General features: G+C 47.0%; 2 protein-coding genes across 2 annotated transcripts in view; both read right to left on the bottom strand.

The window, feature by feature from the left end:
- E2F1 (E2F transcription factor 1) overlaps positions 1 to 22,569 on the bottom strand; it is a 259,410-nt gene that overhangs the window by 76,851 nt on the left and 159,990 nt on the right. The window lies entirely within an intron of this gene.
- Positions 1 to 22,569, bottom strand: part of NECAB3 (N-terminal EF-hand calcium binding protein 3) — a 163,604-nt gene that overhangs the window by 94,727 nt on the left and 46,308 nt on the right. The window contains exon 3 of the mRNA XM_032793325.2: positions 17,866 to 17,974. Within this exon, the coding sequence (XP_032649216.1) occupies positions 17,866 to 17,974 (109 nt within the window). The remainder of the gene's footprint in view (positions 1 to 17,865; positions 17,975 to 22,569) is intronic.

Raw genomic sequence — 22,569 nt, 5'->3', positions numbered from 1 at the left:
AGGGGTCTGGGTCTTGGGGGGTTTCTCCAGGGAAAGTCTGGGGGGACCAGAGCGAGGCAGGCGCTGTATTCCTGTCTGGTGGCAGCGAGATAAGATCCAAGCTGGGTATAAGCTTGGGGGAGGTTCACAGTAAACACTCAGATGTTGAACTCTAAGTCCAGATTTGAGACAGACGTTTACTACATGGTGCCATTCACTATTCTAACTTTCCCCCCTTGAAGTGATTGTATTTTAATGATGAGTGAAATTATTCAAAGATAGATTCACAGATCACAATCATAGATATAGAGATAAATGCAAAAATATTATGTTTTAAGAGCATTATCAAGGTTGCAAAGACAAGCACTCAAAACAGGAAATACCAGCGTTCAGGCTGCCTATGCAACCTTAGTTTGGCCCCCTGTGTACATGTATTATAATACAGTCTTTAATTACATGGCCACATGCTGTTTTCCCACAGATCCTCTGCATCATTCAGTGCACAGAACGGACAGTATTCACTGAATGAGCAGCTATACAATATTTTGTTTTTTCATTGTTCAGTGTCTAGCCTCGTCCCTTGTTCACTGCATACCATGCAAACCTTGCTCTGAAGACAGAAATATTAATTTCCTCAAGGGCATTTCTGCGGTGCTCATCACGACAGTATCGGAGTGCTTCACAAACACGAATACATTTATTTTCACACCACCCCCGTGAGGTGAGGGGATGGTATCCCCATTTTACAGGTGGGGATTTGAGGCACAGAGATGAAGGTTGAAAGTGTTCACTAATGTTGGGTGCCTGATCTGATACAGGTAGTATCTGATTTTTCAGAGTCCTCAGTATTACAGAACACGTTATCCATTCAAAGCACAACTCCCATTGTCATCAGCTGCCTCTGTAAGTGCTCAGGACTTGTGCCAGTCAGACCCCAGGGACTCAAGTTCAGCACCCAGAAAACAAGAGAAACACAGTTAGTGACTGCTTGTGAAAACTTGGGTTTAAGTAGTATGAATAGCATCACACAGGAATTCTGTGACAGAAGCAGGAATAGAATCTAGTTCTCTAGGGTAGTATCAGTGGCAGCTCTAAGCACCAGCGCACCAAGTGCATGCCTGAGGCAGCAAGCTGCAGGGAGTGCCCTGCTGATCCCTGCAAGGATGGCAGTCAGGCAGCCTTCGGCGACGCACCTGCAGGAGGTCTCCCGGTCCCGCGGATTCGGCGGCGATTCAGCGGCGGGTATGCCGAAGCCGCAGGACCAGCAGACCTCCCGCAGGCAAACCGCCAGAGGCAGCCTGCATACCGTGCTTGGGGTGACAAAAAAGCTAGAGCCTCCTCTGGGTAGCATTCATCTGCTTTCGACCTTCCTTTCTCTTCCTGTCATCCCCTGCCTCATGCAGTTAGATCTTCTAACGTCTGTAACAAATGAGACAGGGATCTTACAGACAACAGTCTTCTTCACTACACAACCCTGATTCACTGACTGAGCCAGGGGTCCAGTGAAAACAATATTATGTGATCATGTGATTAAAGACTGTACCATAGTGCATGTGCACAATGTAGCTCAATTAATGTTGCAAAGGACACCTTAATTCTGGCATTTCCTACCTTTGAGTGCTTGGCTTTGCAACCTTGACAATGTTCTTGTAACATAGTGTTTTGGGTGTAATTTCCTAAGTTTTTAAATAAGCGAACTCCCCAAAAGCCCAGAAATTCCCTTATATAGTATTACATTGAAACCCACATGGGTCATTAGCTGGGTTGGAACCTTCTGACCAACACACCGACCTGCCCGTTGAGCTAATGGAGTAACTGATAGCAGAAGTAGATTGTCATCCTGTGTGCGGGCCAGTGCTGGAGGCAAGTGAGACACACTTTGCCAGTGGGTTTCACAGATATTAATGGACAGCGAAGGAATGGTGAGACTTGGGAATCATGTGATCCATTCCAGGCTCTGGAGGGAAGTGTGCTGTAGTGTGCACAGTGCGTGACCCCATCTGCCCTGTCTGGCTGCAGGCTGCATTTACAGGTGGCACTGTTGGTTTGGAAAGCCCTCCTTGAGCCTCATACCAATGGCTATCTGCACTCAGACACTGCACAGCCCTTAGTGGCATCCCCATTTTGCCTGTGATCAGCAGGTGAAGAGGCCTGTGCTGAACAATTCTTTGCCTGCCATGGGAGGGGCCATGGCCCTCATGCCCCATGAAATCCATGTCAGACCTCGCAGGTTTTTATAATCAGGTGGATTCCTCCTTTAGCACCTTCCCCCTTATTCACAGGACCCTGCCCCTTTTAATTAGCTGATCAAAAAGAGCTTGGTGGCTACTGAGCATTGCCTGAATTTCACCGAGGAGCTAGCTGGGAAGGTGGGCTTGGGAGCCAATACCTTTTGTGGAACAAACAATATGGAAAGTTCTGGTCTCCAGCCCACATGGAGCCCTGCTGTCTGCTGAGAATGCAGCCACAGCTGTTTTCATCCCCTATCCCACCTGTATCTTCAAAGCATGAGGTCACACTGCTACCTGGTGACCTGAAATTGTGCAACTTGTGTATGGATAGAATCAAATAAATGTCAGGCTGGAAGGGCCCTTGAGGGGTCTTGTAATCCAGCCCCCTGCACTAAGGCAGGATAAAGTCTACCTAGCCCATCCCTGACAGGTGTTTAATGCAGTGTGACCACAGGGTGGAGACGAGGGTACCTCTGCATGACCACAGCTGGCCCAGGGTGTCTGACTTGGGCTCAAGGGGCTTAGGATGGGAAGCTAAAAACTGCAGAGTAGATATCTGAGCTCAGACCCAGGCTCTGAAACCCCATGAGAGGGGAGCTGGTCAGAGCCTGGGCTCCAGCCTGAGCCTGAATGTCTACGCTGCAATTTTTAGCCCCACAAGCCCGAGTCAGTTGACCCGGGCTCTGCAACTTGGTGCTGTAGTTTTTTATTGCAGTGTAGCCGTACCCACAGTGTCATCCCTCCACAGCACCATGTTCTGATCTTTGCTGCCCTGAATGAATTCTGGAGACTTGCATTGTTCTGCCAGCAGCTGTGGGTGAACCCAGCGAAAATCAGGACTACTTCATCCTTTTGAAGCGGGGCATGTCAGCTTAACTGAGAAACTTTTTCAATACAGCTAGTCAGAACTTTCCCATCGAAAGTTTTCCCACCAAAACATAGACTTTTGCTGAAATTGAATCTCTTCTTTTGGTGAGAAAATGTACATTCTGACAAAAAAAAATATGATTTTCCTGCAGGAAATTTCCAAATACAAATTTTTGTTTGGAATCAACATTTTGAAATGAAACATTTTTTCCCCTTTTTGTTTCCATTTAAAATGTCATTTTGAGTTTTTGGTTTAAACAAACCTAAACAAAATGAAATTTTAAGTAAACATGTTGTTTTGAAACAAATGTTCATTCAGTTTCAGCTTAAAATGAGATTTTGTTTTGTTCTATTAAAAAACACTTTAGGTGAAAATTACAAGTTTCATTCTGAACTCATTTGAAAGGTCTCGTGGGAAAACAAAAATTTCTCAGAGTCATAATGAAGTCTCCAGAAAAAGACAAGTTGGAACATGCTATGAGTTTTATTCCTTTAGATCTAATCTTTCTACTCTAGCTAGCTAAATTACGTTGCGCTCATCACCAGGAGCACCAGATACAAAGGAGGGAGAAAGAGCGACAAAGAGGAGAGAGAGCGCAAATGAGAGAGAGGACAATGGGGGCTGCACAGAAGAGCAAAATAATGCATGAGGGATCTAAAATATTCATCTTCCCAGATGTCAGTCCTGTTACCTAAGGGAGTAGAAGAGATCTGGCAGTGAGACAGGTGTGTATGGTAGAAGATGTGCAGGGATCATTAATTACCCAGCCAAATTCCATGTTGTGTATAAAATTCTCCATCATCATCTCTCCTTGAGCCAACCTGGCAATGAAAATGTAACCTGCATGCTCTGAACCAAAGCCAGAGGGAGGAAAAGCTGTCTTGTCCATTCCCACTCCCACATACTAGTGATACTTTCCATTCTGGAGTGATGGTGAGGGCTTCTGGGATCGGAGGTCTCCTGGAACACCGTGCTGAGAAATGACATGATAAAAAGGAAGATTGAATTGATAGCTGAACCTGCTTATGATGGACTTAAAGTGGAACACCACTGATAGTGAGGCTGAGTGGATTAAAGATCCAAATGGCTTCAATTAGGGACATATGTGAAGTCCACTCTTGGAGAGTTTGCGATTTGGGGAAACTTTTGATCCAATTTTTAGGTTTGTGAACTAGTTTTATTTGAAGAATCATAGAAATGGACTGGAAGAGACTTTGAGAGGTCACCAAGTCCAGCCTGTTGCACATAGCCAGGACCAAGTAAACCTTGACCATCCCTTACAGATGTTTGTCTCATCTCTTCTTAAATCTGTCCCCCCTCTAATTTAAACTTATGGGGCCAACTTCTATCCTCACCTCTGGGTCTCTGCCAGTGCCCATCACCAGAGCGTCAGAGTGCCTGTAACACACATGAAATCCTGCTATGCTGCCTGAGTGTGACAGGGTTAGACTTTGGCCTGCAGTTCCACCCAAAAGGATGAGTCTGTTAACAAATCAGCATGTTTGTTTCTTGCTGTAGGTCAGCCTGTTTCTCCAGACCTGATCCAAAAAAGCCCAGTGAGGTCGCTGGAGAGATCCCCACAGTTTTCAAGGAGTTTGAGATCAGGCCCTATATGATAGAAACTCAGCTGGCACAAGCATGATCCTATACACACCATATCAACTGCATTTCTTCTTTTCATTTGAATAGTCTCTGTGCCTCTCGCTGCTTCTTTGTCTCCCAGTCTCTCTGGATTTGTTTTCACTCTCCCCTGTCTCTCTGCCCCAATTCCCATTAGGTTGCTTCATTAGCTCAGTTCCCTTTCTGCACAGTCTTACCCGGCGGGGTGGGGACCCGATTCGGATCAAGTCAATCTTACACAACCACAATGTTCAAGTGGGTTCAAATTCAGGCAAATCAAAGCTGGTCCCACCCAGGCAGCAAAGTAAAAAGTGAATCTCCGAGCACAGACCGAGGGTGGGGAATGACATTTTCATACAGACCAAAGTCCTTTGACTCAGACTTTGCACCATTGCCCAGCATTTGGCCCCATCTTATTTATACCATTCCCTTGGCTAATGAGATGGTGTAATAGCCACATCCTCTGCATATGTAAGAGCAGGAGCTAAGAAGAGTGCAGGGCAGCAGTGACCTAGATATGATCACATTTTGGAAAGACAGTCTGACTGCTTTGCAGGCGAAAATGCATTCCCAAGGTGCATGCTTATTAAAATCAGAACTCACATTATCACCTGCTATCTGAGGAGCTCAATGTGCTTTGCAAACATGAATTTATTAGAGTTTGGGGCGAACCTGAAGCGAACTATGAGCGGCTTTCACCACCTAGAGTGCAGGTGATGGGTTTTAATCAGTATGCCTTGGTGGGAACTCAGGGGGTATCCCCCTCACAGCCTATCCCATCAGCCTGCTGTGGATCTGAGCCAACTGCTGGAGAGACCTGGCCTGCTTTAGGCAATGGGAAGTCACAAGGGAAACAGAAGGGGTGACTGGTGCCAGTGAAAATGTTTCCCATAATTGAGTTGTGACACTGAATTTAAATAATCCAGTTGCTCCTCACTCCTGCTGGCTATTTCCCATGCAGTGCTGCTTAGAGAGAGGGAGTGTGGCTGGGCATGTGATGCTCTGGGAGTTAAATCAGCAGAGGATGTTCTCTGGGATCCATTTAACCTCCATGCCTGCCCTGAGAATGAAAAGGGTAAGAGAGAGTCCTGGGCACACAGCTGTACCCAGAGCATCTATGGCATGTGCACCAGGGTGCTGCACCTTATCCGACCAGACCTGCTTCTTTCTCCTAATATGACTGACCAGTCTTGTGAGTTTCAGCTCAGAATAGCTCTGACTTCAAAGAAAGAGGCTTCTTGTCTCTCAGTCATTCTTGGAAAAGCTATTCAAGAGCAATCACATCCTCTGGCTTTTCCTGGGAAATCAGCTGTCTGCCTGCTCTCAGTCCACTCAGTCGGAATACACTTCCTTGCACAGATACAATCCCTCTACCTCCTTTTCCCTGGAAAGCCTTCGTTCCATTTGGCAAGCCAGCGAGCGAGCATGTGACATCTGCAGCGTGTGTTTGTCTCTGTACTTCGTCTCCCAAGGCAATGGCTTGTTAAGCCAGTGGCAGGAACCATGCCCCCTCAGCACTGAGCAGATACGCAAATACATTACAATCTAACAAAGCTCTTCCGAGTCCTTGTGCTTCTTCAGAGATTTTTCAAATGCTCAACGGCCCTGTCAGTGTTTCATGGGGATGAATGTGCTTCATACCTCACCACTCCTTCTGCAATTAGTGAGTTGCTCCCCCCTCGCTCTCATCCCTCTTGATTCATAGTGTGTCACTTTCACTCCAACTTCTCTTTCCCACATTATTCCCCCAGCTGCTATCACTTTCCATTTTCCTGGGCTTTCCCATTGCAGCTTAATCTTCCACTTCAAATAGTCAAAGCCCATATTTCTGTCCAAGTCTGGAATAGTTTATACTGAGCAGTGGAGTGAGAGCACTTGGGAGTGAGAGCACTGCTCACCCAGAAACATGAGAAAATAATAAAATCAGAGTTCATCCCAGTTCTAAGTGCAACTCACAGCTCACAGAACAGCACTTCTAGCTACATGCAGGTGCACGGGACCAGTGATTCTCAACCAGGGGTACATGTACTGCTGGGGGTACACAGAGGTTTTCCAGGGAGTACACCAGCTCATCTAGATATTTGCCTAGGTTTACAACAGGCTACATAAGAAACACTAGCCAAATCAGTACAAACTAAAATTTCATACAATGATTTGTTTATACCGCTCTATATTCTATACACTGAAATGTAAGTACACTATTTATATTCCAATTGATTTATTTTATAGTTACATGGTAAAAATGAGAAAGTCAGCACTTTTTCAGTAATAGTGCACTGGGACACTTTTGTATTTTTAGGTCTGATTCTGTAAGCAAGTTGTTTCTAAGTGAAGTGAAACTTGGGGGTACACAAGAAAAACCAGACTCCTGAAAGGGGTACAGTGGTTTGAAAAGGTTAAGAGCCACTGCAGTGGACTGTAGAGCCATATCCTGGGCCGGCTCCAGGCACCAGCCCAGCAAGCAGCTGTTTGGGGCGGCCAACGGTGAGGGACAGCACGTCTAGGTCTTTGGCGGCAATTCGGTGGCAGATCACTCATTCCCTCTCGGAGCAAAGGACCAGCCACTGAATTGCCACCACAGAGTGAAGGGGTGGCAGTAGAGCTGCAGATCACAATTACGGCTTCTTTTTTTTTTTCTTTTTGTTGCTTGGGGTGGCAAAAACCCTGGAGACGGCCCTGGCCATATCCCATCTGGTAAGAGGCTCCAAAGTAGCAGCAGCAAGAGGACTGTACTGCACAAGTCTCACAGACAATGCATTTCTCCCGCCAGTCCATAGTTCATTATCACATGTGCACACTCCAGCAGGGCGCTCAGAATAGCAGCAGCACCGGCAGGGAGATGGCTCCACTAAACAGCTGGTCAACACTTCTGTGGTAGTGGGATCAGGCCTTTAATGAGCAATTGCACATCCCAGAACAAGTTACAGCACTCCTCGAATAACCGGTTGACCTAGAGACACCACAAGTGCCAAGTCAAGGGAAAGTCTAATTTGGCTAACTCCAGAACCAACCCTGCACTAAGATCAATGGGCTGCCAGCAGGATATTTTTATGAACTGATAAATAATTCAGCCTCATAAAATCCTGCACAGCCTGGGGCCAGTAAGTTGCTTTGTTAGGTGGGTAAAATATCTTTAGTTTTTTTGTTACTTTAACTCACTGAAAAGCAGGCGAGTGGGTTCTGTGCCTGAGCTGGTATCCGTTCAAGAGACTTTTGCTTGTCTGGTAAAAATTAATGTAACCACATAATGAAAGTGCTGTTCGGGATCCCCCCCACACCTGTTTATGAACGACCCAACTACCTGAAAGTCTCCCCAAGTGTTTTACATGGATAAATTATTGGAACAAAGTGACCATCTCTCCAGCAGGACCAGAGGTTGCCCAGAACTGATCCTAGCTGCAGCAGCACACTGTCCTGCCCCATGCTGGATCTCCATGCCCATAAGTGTCACTCTGAGATCAGTAAAGGACACAGAATATTCCATCGCCAGGTCACCAGTCCCAATCCAGCTCAGGAGCAGTGAGGGAAAGTTGTTGCCCTCTGGTGATTGTTCTGTGCCCACTGTGAAATGAGCTGATGCCTGGTGGGCTCAGTCCAGCCCCTAAAAGGGAGGCATACAACAGCCCAGAAACCTGCATCAGAAGAGGCCATCTCAGGAGCATGGCTGCATGCTGACTGAACAACTCCTTATCCCTGGGGATGGGCCTGTCTCTAAGTTACTCATCACCATGGTGAAGTTCCTCCCCCCTCGTGGGACCTCAGAGCCCCAGTTCCAGCCTGAGCCCGAACATCTACACTGCAATTAAACAGCACCTTAGCCTGAGCCCTGCAAACCAAGTCAGCGGACATGGGCCAACTGCACGTGTTCAGCTGCAGTGTGGACGTACCCATAGCCATTTCTCACTCCACTTAACTATAGTTCTTCATTACAACAAGCATTTTCCTACCCCCTCACTCTCCACCCTCCCCCTGCTCCCCTCTGACTCACTTTCCCCAAATCCTTTCTCTAGCCACTCCTTCCTTGTATCTCTATTGCCTTCCAAACAGCTGCTCCTGCATCCCCTGCTGCTCCCTGCCACACCTTCCCCTGCTACCAGCCCCACTGCCAAACGCCGTCGTCTTCCCCATTGAGGCAGAACAGAAGGGGCACATTTATAAAACACATACAGTGAAAGGTGCCCGGAGACCCCCACAGTATGCGTCATTTCAGCAGACCACTGGGATGGTTTGGCACCAGCCCCCCATACACAGACCATGCCCAAGTCACACAGCACAAGTCCACAGCTTTCTGAGGGCCTGAGGTGCGGTGCCAGCGAGATGCAGGCACAGAAGGCTGCAGTGTATAGGGCTGCCCAATAGTTTGGATGCTTTCTTGTGGGTTTCCTTGTTTCCTGTTGCAGAACATTCTAGATCCTAACGGAGCAGCTGTGTGTAGCTAGGCCTGGGACGTGTGCATAGCTACCGTACACAGAGATCTGGAGGGACCCAACTGCATCCATGTGGTTTCCTCATATTCTCAAAGTTGTGCAGAGACCAAAGGCACAGCAGTCACAGCCAGCTCATGCCCGTCCCCAATGCAGGGCTGGAGCGACACGGTAACCGACTGACATAGCAACACAGCTGCACATGGAGCCTTACAGATCTCTAAGGGGGCAGATCCCTGCTTGTAACTGGGCTGGCTGCCTCTGGTGTGCCCCCTTGCGGCCTAAGCAGTCTGCCTCAGTTTCTCCTCTTGAACTGTTCAAATAAACTTCACTTCAGACTTTTTCGTGGTCAAAAAATGCCCCTCCTTGGGGACTGGGTTTATTAATATAAAATCAACTGTGAATAAAACACAACCCCACAACCCAAGTCCATACATAGGTCCACACAAGCCAAAGTTTCTCTTCCAGCTCCCAGGCCTTCCTGTCTGGGGTCTTTGCAATCTCTCCCTGGCCCTGCTGCCAGGAGAGCTTCCCTCATTCTCTGCAGACTGAGCTCTGCCCCCTTCATGGCAGCCTCCCGCTGCTCTTTATAGGGCAGACCCCCTGATCTCTCCCCAGGTGGGGCTCTTTCTCTGATCAGAGTTGGCCTGTCACACTGCCCCAAAGGCCTTGCAATCTAAACAGAAAACACACCCGGAAGAGGGCAGGGAGCAGCCTTGACATCAGTGGGTGCCACTCACCAGATTAAAGTTATGCATCTACTCATGTACCTCCAGAATTGGGATCTAAACCCCTCCGTGCTCACTCTGCACCACAGAGGAAGGGCTGGTATTTAAGCACCGGGGCTGTTTGGGTGAATTCTTCTGTTGCTGAGCTGAATGCAGAGGGACTCCTCCAGCTGGGACAGGAACACTGCCGGGAGTTCCGTTTACACAGTTTTCATTACCTAGAAGGCCGGGTTCCTTGTCCTTATTTGAAATGCCGTGCACAAACAGCAGCACTGAACAGTCCAGGTCAGTTAATGCTAATGGGCTGTATCTGGCTAACGGGCTGTATCAGGAACGCTGACCCTGGAGTCGAGACGCTCAATGATCTCAGATCCTCAGACCTCTGCATCTTGTCACAGACACCAGCCAGTAACAGCTGGCCATGATGACACCACAGCTGGTGGGATTCAAAGGGAAAAGGAGAGCTGTTCTCATGCACCCCCTGAGCATCCCTCTGCCCCAGAGTCAGCTCCCCAGACCGGCCTTCTTGGCAGCATGTCAGGCTGTGTATAGATGACAGCAGCACTGATTTTGTGGGCTGACAGTCTGATTCGCAATGCACCTTGCTCACTGCTGTGTGCCTTCTGGCCGTGCTGGGTCTTCTGCTGTGGACACCGGGGTAAACCTGCCTTGTCAGGCAGTGGGTAAACTGAAGCCTTCTGCTATGCTCTAAAGAACAGGGGGTAAAGGCAGCACTTCAGGCCTGGCTCTTTATAATTTGTGTTTTCAACACAAGGGCGAATGATTTGTATTAGGGAGGGCTCCAAGGTCACCCAGAAACTGGAGCGACACAGAGGGAGAGAGAATTTATGAGAGTGTCTCACACCCACCAATTTCAGCCTGGAGCATTTCTCAGAACATTCAGTGGCACCTCCCAACTCTAGACCCAATCCTGTGCTAAGTGTCTCCTGCAACACGCTGCCCGATGGGAGCCGAGGATGCTCTGCACCTCACAGGAGCCAATTGTTCAATTTAACTCACCAGTACTTCAATTCCCGTTGAAGCCAGCGAGTTCCAGTCTAGCAAACACCCCAGAATCGGGCCCCCACTGATGTTGCCAATTTAATGTATATTTGTATTGGAAATATTTTTGTTCATAGGCAGGACGTTCCCCTCTCGGACATAGAAACATCTAAGGTCGAGCATTATCATTGTTGTGTGGAGGTGAGGCAGTGACACTGCCCACTCAGGGTGTTGGCATGATGACTGCCTTCCATTCAGGCTGCATGTGGGAACAATTACATGCCCCTGTCTTAGTGATAGCAGAAACAATGGACAACCAGAGCCCAAGGGCTAGACTGTGTGCAAACCTGGGCAATGTCTGGGCCATGTGGTCCAAGAGGTGAGCAGATAAAGGCACGGGTGGGTGATTCATTTGATTTTGCTGTGGTATGTCTGTGTGTGTGTAGGAGAGATGCAGGAGAAACACTACAGAAACTGACAGAGAAGCAGCAGAAATCCAAGGAGGCAGCCAAAAGGCACTGTGGCCCTCAGAAAGAGCCTAGAGAGAGAGCTTTTGGGCTGAGTGCTGGTTGGCAAGAGGCTTGGTAGTGTGAACAAAAAACTGTCTCCTGCCGTTTGATTCCTACCTTGTTCAGGGAAACAGAACTTTGTACATCTTTGTGAATAAACAGGATGGCACCAAAGAAATACCTGACTCCATCATCAAGTTCTATTCTTAACAGAAATAACCAGCAAGCCCCAAATATTGGCGAACTGCTTATGTGAAAAGAGGGAACATAATTATTTATTATTTGTATTGTGGTCACTAGAAGCCCCAGTCACGGACCAAGGCCCCAGCATAGCAGGTACTGTACAAAAACAGAACTATAACCCCTGCCCAAAAGTACTTACAATCCAAGTATAACCAAATGTTCTCTGGAAAGAAACTCCCTGGGCAACAGGAGCTGACCTAAAAGTCAAATGTTACATCAGAGTCAATGGAGACAAATGTGAGAATGACCCTCAGAGGCTACGTCTAGACTATGAATGAGGGGTATGATTCCCTCGCTCACGTGCCCATACTCGCGGGAGCTCAATGAGAGCTAGCAGCGTTGTCAAGGTAGCATGGGTAGTGGCAGCTGGGTTTGTACTCAGCATGGCTCAGCCTTGCCTCCACTGCTACTACTGCTGCTGCTGCGGCTACACTGCCATTTATACGTAAGCCAGGTTGAAGAGTATGTGCACCTGAGCACAGGAATCACTCCTCTAGCATTCAGTGTGGATGTTGCATGAATGATACCAAGCAGGGCTAGAGGGCTCCAGCTCACACAGAGACAGAGACCTGCTCAATGGACAAAGAGTTGGAGCAGAGCTGCTTGAAATGTTCTGAGCAACAATTTTTTTTTTACATGGGAGGCGAAGACAAATGAGCAAAACAGACAATTTGGTGGAAAATTTCATTCTGCTGAAATTTTTCCATTTTTCCAGAATAAAACATCCCCATATTGATTTCCAAAAATTGTCTTTGAAAACCAAAAAAATGCTGGTGTTTGGTTTCTGTACGTCATGAAATAAAATACAATTTGCAAGGAATTCAGAAAAAAAATTGAACATTTTTCAAAGTTTCCTCACAAAAAAATAGCTGGTCTTTTTTAACCAGCTCTAGTCAGGAGCAGCCCTGAAGAAGCATCACTCTGAAGAGTGGCTGGTAATTACTGAGAGGGCTGGATGGACAGAAGCAGCTCTGGGGCTGGGAGCAGCTGCACAGATGGGTGAACAAACAACAGCAATGCTGAAGAGGCCTTTGAATAGCAGTGGGTGGGAAATAGATGATACAGGGAGAGGACCAGTAATGAAGAAGCCTTAGTTCCATGGGAAATGATCAATATGCATCTTGGCAGGGGGTTGGACTAGATGACCCTCGCTTTCCCTTCTAACCCTCTGATTCTATAGACAGAGGGACAGAAGCAGTTCCAAGAGGTCAGGGTCTAAGATAATTTCACAGCAGGAGGTGTCCTCTATGTACAAAAGAATGCTCCCAGGACTCGCTAACTATTCCTAAGTTTATGAGCATGCTGAGCTATATTGGCCATGGATTTGGCGATAGCTCGCTGAGACTGGATCTGGACCTGAATCCAATGGCTCTGCCCTTGGATAACATCCCATAATAGGGGTAGATACTGGTAAACGTCATATCTTTATTTTTCTGGTAACCATTTCTGATTTTTATGCCTCATTACTTAGACCCACTTAAAACATCTCTCTTTTTATAATTAATAAACTGTTTTACTGTTTTATCTAATCCAGCATGCTTAAATTGAAGTGTCTGGGTAACTATTGAAGATAATAAGATGGGATGTTATCTCCTTAAAGGAATAATGGGTTTAATATATTTGCACTGTGTCCAGGAGAGGGCTCGGCAGTACAGAACATACATGTCTGGGGAAGATCTGGGACTGGGGATATGTTGGGGTTACCCTGCAGTATAACCCAGGCTGGTGAGAGCCAAGGTGTAGCTGGCAGGCTGCAGTTACACACAGACACTCAGGGTGTGACCTACAGGCTGTTTGTGAGTGGCCCAGGTGGGAGCTACTTCACCAAGGCATGTGAAGCACCCAAGGTTGCAGGGCAGGGGTGATTCAGCCCCCTGCTGGTCTGGATTGTGCCCTGGTATGTCACACTATAATCTCCTTTGCTGCAGATTGAGCCCCAAGGGACCTACCGAACAATTGATCATTGTTCTCTTTATAACAGCCCTTAACATATTTGAAGATTATTATCAGGTCCCTCCTCCGCAGTCTTTTCTCAGGACTAAAAATGCCCAGTTTTCTTAACCTTTCCTCATCGGTCAGGTTTTCTAAACCTTATCATTTTTGTGGCTCTCCTCTGAACTCTCTGCAATTTGTCCACCTCTTTCCCAAAGTGTGGCACCAGTTATTGGACACAGTACTCCAGCAAAGGTCTCGCCAGTGCCAAGGAGAACAGGACAATTGCCTCCTAAGTCTTACATACAACACTCCTGTTAACGCACCTCAGAATATTAGCCTTTTTCGCAGCTCAATCACATTGTTGGCCTCTACTCAATTTGTGATCCACTATAGCTTCCAGATCCTTTTCAGCTGGACTGCCACTCCTAACTAGTTGTTTCACACTCTGTGGCTGTGATTGTTTCTTTCTAAGTGCAGTGCTTTGCATTTCTCTGCAGTGAATTTCATCTTCTTGATTTCAGACCAATTCTCCAACTTGTCAAGCTTGTTATGAATTCTAATCCTGTCTTCCAAAATTCTTGCTACCCCTCCCATCTTTCATATTTTCCACTCCATTATCCAAATCCTTAATCCAAATATTGAATAGTACGGGACCCAAGACAGACCCCAACAGGACCCCGCTAGATACACCTCCCAGTTTCACAGGAAACCATTCATAACTACTGTAAGTATGGGGTTTTCAACCAGTTATGCGCCCATCTAATAGTAATTTCATGTAGCCCACATTTTCCTAGTTTGCTTATGAGAATGTCACATGGGAGTCTGCCAAAAGCTTTACTAAAATCAAGATACAGTAAAAGCTGTGATATCTGGCACTTTGCCAACCAGAAAGCTCTATAAACTGGCATTTTTGATCTTCAATAGGGACTGGTTGGTGTGGGGCCGACAGGCTCCCTACCTGGCTCCGCATGGCTCCCCAGAAGCGGCAGCATATCCCTGCTGCCCTAGGTGGTGGAACGGCCACGGGGGCTTGTGCACTGCCCTGCTCCACCCTGCCCTGAGCACTAGCTCCACAGTTCCCATTGGCCAGGAACCACGGCCAGTGGGAGCTACGAGGGTATGCCTGTGGGCGGAGGCAGCACGCAGAGTTACCTGGCCACGCCTCTGCCTAGGAGTAGCAGGAACATGTCGCCACTCTGCAGAGCTGCCCGAAGAGAGCACCGCCCAGATCCAGTACTCCGAAACTCCTCCCATGCCCCAGCCCCCTACCTCCAGGCCCCCTCCTGCACCCAAACTCCTTCCTAAAGCCTATATCCTACATCCCCTCCTGTGCCCCAACCCCCAGCCCTGAGACCCCCGCACCCAAACTCCCTCCCTCTGAGTTGACCAGAATTTTTTATTTACCGGAACCTCCTATTTTCCCCAATATGCCGGATAACTGCTTCCCTCCATCCACTAGGCCAGTAGCCCTGTCAAAGAAATTAATTGGGTTGGCTTGGCATGATTTGTCCTTGACAAATCCATGCTGGCTATTCCTTATAACCCTATTATCCTCTAGGTGCCTACAAACTAATTGTTTAATTATTTGTTCCAGTATCTTTCCAGGCATCAAAGTTAGGCTGACTAGTCTATAATTCCTCTTTCTTCCCCATTTGAAGGACAGGTCCTATGTTTGTCCTTCTCCAGGCCTCTGAGACCTCACCCATCCTCCATGTAGAAGATAATCACTAATGGGCTGATGCTCTGCTCTGCCATAGGCTTCCTGTGTGTCGCTGGGCACATCAGTCAGTCTCTCTGCACCTGAATTCCCCATCTGCACCAGGGAGATAACAGCCATGCACAGCCTGATGGGGGGGTGTGAGCACAACATTAGAGATTGTGAGGTGTTCAGATACTGCGGCAGTGGGGGGTCATATAACGAACATAGAGAGACGTTCTTCTGATCTTTTATTCCTTACCAATATGCATGCATCTGACAAAGTGGGTATTCACCCACGAAAGCTCATGCTCCAAAATGTCTGTTAGTCTATAAGGTGCCACAGGATTCTCTGCTGATTTTACAGATCCAGACTAACACGGCTACCCCTCTGATACTTAATAAAATCAGCATTCATTTAAACTCTCGTGGCAAACTTCATTATGGTCAGCCATTTAAAACACTCTTCATCCACTGGGCTGGCTCCGCAGTGTCTCACATGTGTGCTAAGTGGGCGTCAAACACCACCCGTTTAGACTGCAAACTGCACAGGATGCAGAGGGCACTGTCTTTGCAGCCTGTCAATTGTGTAAGATGGCTTAAGCAAGTGGAACCCCCCTTACTGTTTGCTTTGATAGCCACCAGTAGATAAGTGGGATCCATCCTTTCTCCTGAAGATCTCACTGAGAACCTGCTGATTCCATACCCGGGGAGTGTCAGGGAGACTGATTCAAATGTGAGCCCTGCAGGGTGCTAACCTGCCAGATAAGCTCAGACCAAGCCACCATCTCTATAGTTATTTCTAATCTCTGTGCTCTGGCAGTTCAACATATTCCAGATCCAAGTATCTGCACCAGAACAGGAACCATTTCACAAGTCATCCTGCCTGAGTGGTTCAGCCATGTTGTGTCTGAGCAAGGATGCAGCTTGTGGGCTGGTTGCTCACTTTAAGTTTCACAATCTCACCTCCAAGACAAACAGGTCCAATGCAAAAGCTGTAATTTCCACCTGAAACCTGGCTAAGGGGAGAAAAGTCTGCCGGAGATGAGAGAGCAGAGAACCAGCAATCAGGCTTCTGACAACAGAATCCCCCTTGGAGCTCACAAGTCCGTGCAGCTGCTAGGGAAAAATCTGAACAAACTCTAATCTCTGGTAATACAAACACGATGGTGGCAGCTGTCACCGCTCATGTTAAACCCTGTGTTCCATATGCTGGAGACCCTGCAGAATGGTGGAAATGGAAAGACAACAGGCGCCCAGATCTTGCTACTACCATAACCCAGGGTGGCGGGGGAAGGGAGGTTGTCTTCCTCTGCAGCCCGAGGCACGGCCAGTTGCAGGTTTAAACTAGTTTAAATGGTGGATTCTCAGTAACTTGAAATCTTTAGACCCATGGTTTGAGGACTTGAGTAACTCAGCCAGAGGTTAGGGATCTATTATGGGAGTGGGTGAGTGAGGTTCTGTGGCCTCCGATGTGCAGGAGGTCAGACTAGATGATCGTCATGGTCCCTGCTGACCTTAGAGTCTATAATTCGGTTAAGGCAAAAGAGACTTAGGTTTAGTTCCTGGGCTTGCAACAGACTTGGAGTTAGGTGCCTACTTACCTTTGAGGATCTGGCCTTCATCTTTCTGTGCCTCTGTTCTCTGTCTTACTGCAGGGAAAACTGCTTTAACTCAATGGGGAAGGGGAAAGTAATTAATGTTTGTGAGCTATTGAGATATCATGACAATGAAAGCTTTGGAAAGAAATGACAGATTTTCTGGTCTCTCTTCTCAGCAGTCTGAGACTCTGCTTACTTATGCTGAAGATCTACTCAGCTCAGAGAATCCGGCTGCTCCCAGATGGTGTAGAAAGCCTAGGGCCAAATTCTTCCCTGGTGCAACTCCGTTCATTTAAATGGATGTGTGCCAGGGATAAAATTGGCCTCCATCATTTTAAAAAGTGCAATTTGTCCTTACTCTGGTTCAAACATTAAATACAGCACTTCCATGCCATCTGGCTGTATGTTGCGTAGAACAATACCCTAGGGCAGGCTTTGATCTCTGTAACAGTGGAATTCTGGAGTAACTCTACTGTTCCTCTCGGATATCTCCAGCCTATAGAAATCAGAATTCGGCTAACTATTTTCATTGAAAGTAGCCTCAATTCTCAGTCACTCTAAGTCACTCCCATATGAAGGCCCCTTTATGCTGACAGGGTGGGGTAAAGCAGCCTTTATGTAAATGAGAATAGAGGTCCCATGTGTCACTAACGCCATAGAATTGTCATTGTTTAGATCCCATTGCATGCGTCTATCTCAGCTCTAACATGGTTTTACAGTGGTGCATACTTCTGAAACAGATTTTTAAACTGCAAACCAATATAACACAATTTTAAATGGATGTTGCTTGGAATGAATTCACATAAATCTGATAGCGATTGTCCCCATATGTCTGACTCTGCAGCCACATTCATATCTGGGATACAATGAATTTTAATATCTGACAATTCCACGATGTGGATTTATTTCATGCCTAATATTTACTGCAGAGGTTTATTTGGATCAATCTCCGAATGCCACCCTATCCACAAACAATGGAGATTTAAATCCTGCTTTACATCCTCTTGTCTAGGACATTATAGTACTTACTCTGAATGATGCCTGTCAATTCCACTGAACAGCTCCCACAGCTCCTCTGAGCTTAAAATACCATCAGCAAAATAGTTCTTAAACTCTTCAAATGACAGCTTGCCATCATCTGCATGTAAATAAAAGGAGAGGAATAATTACACAGCTGCAAAGAGAAGTGAATCAGGCCATGGAAAGTCTATACAAGAAGTGTGGGCTGACTGGGAGTGTTCTGGATGGTCACAGACATTTCAAAGGAACCACATTCCATCAAAATACACAGGGCTGTCAGAACAGAAATACGTGATGAAATCAAGTCGATTTCCCCAGAATTTTGTTTTGGAAGAGACGCAAGGAAAAAGAGCCCTGATACTGTCAAAACATCCCAGTGACATTTGGGGAAGGAAATGTTTTGATTTTGCATTTTGAAAGAACTTTTCATTTCCCATTTGTTTACCTTATAAGACAAACACATTTTTAAAGTTGAATTTTGTCAAAACAAAACTTTTAAAGTGAAATGAAACAAAAATTAGGCCGGGGGAAACACTTCCTTCAGAGTGTTTCAAAATGTTCAGTTATCACCATATACTAAATCCACCAACCCAAATGAGACCAAAGTATTAAGCCCTCAGTTCTCTCTTCAATTCAGAATGAAGTCAGATTTTGCAATCTACAATTCTTCACCACGCAGAACCTCTGTTCTCTGCACAGCTCTAATAATAAATAACAACACCACTTAGTCCTTCTATAGCTCGTTCCAGGCGAGGCCCACAAAGCATACCACAAGCATGCAGTAATTAAGCCTCCCAAAATGCCTGTAGTTCAGTATTATCATCCCGTTTTAAGAAAGGAAAATCTAAGGACAAAATCCCTGACACTGAGATCTGCTGGGCTAGTGACAGTCTCCCAGAGGAAGCTGCTGAAGCCCCATCACTGAGGGCATTTCAAACTAAGCTTGACAGCAAACTAGTGAAGATTTTCAAAAGGGACTGGTGATTACGCATGTCTGTCTTTAGCAGTCCAATGTGAGGCATCTTAAAGGGGCCTGCTTTTCAGAGGACAAGGGCTCAGCATATCACTTGTCTCACAGTGGGTTCCTAAGAACTGAGGTTCCCCAAATCACTTGCCACAGGTGAAAATCTTGGTCTAACCAAACCAAAGGGAATAACCCAGCTCAGAAACAGGAATTAGGAGGAGAGCTTAACAGGCTTTTGGCCTCTGAATTCTATGTCTTGATTCCCCTCTCACTCACACCACTGTAAAGCAACAGTAATGCCAAAGAAAGCAGTGGGGTTATATCTGTGTAACGCTGGTGTAAGCGAGTGGCAATTCAGATGAAGAAATAGAGAAGTTACCATCAGTCAGTGGAAGTGCCAGGAACAGAACCCCGGATGTCCTAGTATCCAGACCCCTGCTCTACCTACTAGTGGTCACATCTCGAGGGAGCCAGCATATTATTATCCAAACCGGCGTTTAAGAAGGATGCCAGGGCTAATACTCAACTCTTACAAAAAGTGTCATGGGACGCATCAGGCACACAAGTGACTGTTATCCTCTGCCTTGCTGCAAGGCTGCCCAGAGGGGGGAGCAAGTGGGGCAATTTGCTCCAGGCCCCGCAGGGGCCCCCACGAGAATATAGTATTCTATAGTATTGCAACTTTTTTTTTTATGGAAGGGGCCCCCGAAATTGTTTTGCCCAAGGCCCCTTGAATCCTCTGGCCAGCCCTGCCTTGCTGTATAACAGTGGAAAAGAATAAAATACGGTTCTCCTCCTTCTATGCCAGCAAACACAGCAACCAGATGCTGCTTGGCAAGTGATCAGAGAAAGGAAACAGCCAGGAATCCAGTTGTGGGGGCAGGGGATTGGAGCCCACAGCTCCCATTTGAATGTGGCTCTGAGCCCTTCGGCTGCTGTTGCTACAAAATGCATTTGTAAGGCAAGGTCTCCTTTCTCCACCTTGTCAGGGCCACTCAGCAGAGAGATTCCCGGGAGGACACTTGACACTACAAGAAAGAGGAGTATTTATGGCACCTTAGAGACTAACAAATTTATTTGGACATAAGCTTTCGTGGGCTAAAACCCACTTCATCATACAGTAGGAAGATACTGTGGCAAATTGCCGGTACTGTTCTGCTGGGTCTCGCGCTTTCTCTTCTTTGGGGTAGGTTCAGGGCGCTATTGCTTGCCTCTGAACCAGTTTCTAATCATTCCCTAGTGTCCCTGTGAGGGGAGAGTGGAGAGGAGGACTGGGCCCGCCCAACTCCAGGTCCAACCCAGGGGCCCTGGGGTGTGGGAACCACTCTTGGACATAGCGTTTCCTTCCCTGGAGTTGACTTCCCTCTCATACCCGTCAGCTTGTGAAAGGCTTTGCTCGCCTCTCTTCGATACAAGCCTGGTGCCTCCCTTTAGCCGAGCTGGGTTATATCCGGCGTTTTCTTGTGTTTGTGTGGTTAGACCAAGACTTTTTTCACCAATACAACCTGCTGCGCAGAGTGAATTGGCCGAGGAACCTCAGTCCTTCTTTAGGACCTCCCCAACACCTTCTACACTTTGTGAGTCACTCCTCTAGTGGATGAGACATGAACTCCTCTCTTCGAGGTGCATCCTCCTGGCATATCGTTCCCGTCTGTGTAAAACCAAGCCATCGGCCACCATATTCACAGATTTTCCCTCCACCTATCTAGGAACTCGACTCAAACACGCACTGTACCTGACGTGAACGCAGAGGGGATTCCATAGTCAGGATCCCTGATATGTCATCGCAGCAGTATGCTCAGTCCTTTTGAAAATCTTCACTAGTTGCCCTGCAAGCTTAGTTTTGAATGCCTCAGTGATGGGCTTTCAGCAGCTTCCTCTGGGAGACTGTCACTAGCCCAGCGATTCTCAGTGGTCAGGGATTTTTGGTCCTTAGATTTTCCCTTCCTCTTAAAAAAACGGGATGATAAAACTGAACTACAGGGGCATTTTGAGGCTTAATTACTAGAACTTGTCAGCGAGACCTCTTAGCTGATGGTATGTTGGCATTGTTGTGGGCCTCGCACTGGGGATGCTCATCACGAGGGCTACGGTAGAGTAGCAGGATTAAGGTGCGGTGTTGTTATTCTATTTAAATTGAGAGAAGCTGTCCCAGGGTGCTGCAGTAGAACAGAGGGTTTCTAGCGAGCGTGATGCAGGAAAGTTGTAATGACATGTGCAATAGTCTTCTGCACCTTTCAACTTCGATGATTGGAACAGTAGACCGACGCTGACTTGTACGGCATTAGTTAATTTACCTAAATTGGGTACAAATTCATTGCTTCCCTGGTGTGTGGGCTGGAGAGGAATTTTAAGGAGCTATATGGGACCTTAGCATCAATGACCACTATCTTTTGTAATACAGCCTTGCTGATATGAAGTGTTGCCCCCGGTCCTGCAGAGTATTTGTTTCACATCACCTTTAAAAGTTTTTGTTTTAAGACAAAAATTCATAACGTTCAAAAATTGTTCTCGGTCTCTATAAGCGTAACACACATGCGTGCTCACCAAAATGAAAAGTTCTTTCAGGGGTTGGGCTACTCGGTCGACGAAGAGCCAGTGTATAAATGCGCTGAAAGAGGGTCCAAATCACACAGGTTTGTCTCCTTCCCCAAATGTCACTGGGGATGGTTTTGGGTAGGCTTTCCAGCCCTATGCTCAGTAGGGTACCCACGAAAATGGAGACATGGCTTTTTGCATTAGCGCAGTAGGGAACCCGACCGTGTTCACTCTCGGCCGTTTCTTTCCAATTACTATACCACTTGATGCCCTGAGGGGACAACGGAATCTTGACACTGGTAGTCGGTCATCGACGTTGTTGCATGTTTCAGTGATCACGCCCTACAAGGGTGTATAATCCGCTGCCTTGATGGAATGGGTTCCCCCCCCAGGATGAAATAGTAAAGCATGGTCTGGTGAGAAGCCTCTATCATAGAGGCAACCACCCGCCCAAGTTCAGCCCTTACACTTTACTTCTGCCTAAGAAACATTCCTGACGTTGTTCCACTGGAACCTGAATATCAATTGTTGCATCTTTTTGCAGCTGTGTAATTTTTGAGTTTCTCCCTGCGCGAGGATGTTCACTTATCTCACGGGCATGAATGTGAATAGACTAGATGGGGGCTGTCAAATCTCGTCGACTGCACGTCCTTATAAACTATTTTGCTGATGGTATTTTTTTAACTCAGAGGAGCTGTGGGAGCTGTTCCACGGTGGAAATGACAGCATCATTCCGAGACAGTCAATGTAACAATGTGAACGGCAAAACTAGTCTAGAAAGAGGATGTAAAGCAGGAATTTAAATCCTCCATTGATGTGTCGCAGACATCTGGGTAGGGCGCATGTTCGGGAGACTGTATGTGATGAAATCTTACATATCATCAAGAAGCACTCGCGCGAGTCACAATGTAGTGAACTAGGGATGCTAGAAATGAGAGAGTCGTCACGCAGATCTGCAAGTCGCTGCTTCCGCCGCATCTGTCCACTTCATTCTATCGCGGGCCCCGAGACTTTTCATCAATCCGTGCAATAGGCCCGCTCTTGTGGCAAAAATGAAGGATGAATCTCCGATAGTATCTCAACTATACCCAAAATCTCTGACTTGCTTCTTGCGATCGGTCGAGGCCATCATTTATTGCTCCACCTGTTCCATTGGGCTTCACCCCACTCCTCCACGCATGCCCGAGGTATTGTGGCTCAGCTAGTCCTTC

Source organism: Chelonoidis abingdonii, chromosome 14 (assembly GCF_003597395.2).
Source record: "Chelonoidis abingdonii isolate Lonesome George chromosome 14, CheloAbing_2.0, whole genome shotgun sequence".
NCBI lineage: Eukaryota > Metazoa > Chordata > Testudines > Testudinidae > Chelonoidis > Chelonoidis abingdonii.
This window is presented reverse-complemented; position numbering and strand designations above follow the sequence as displayed.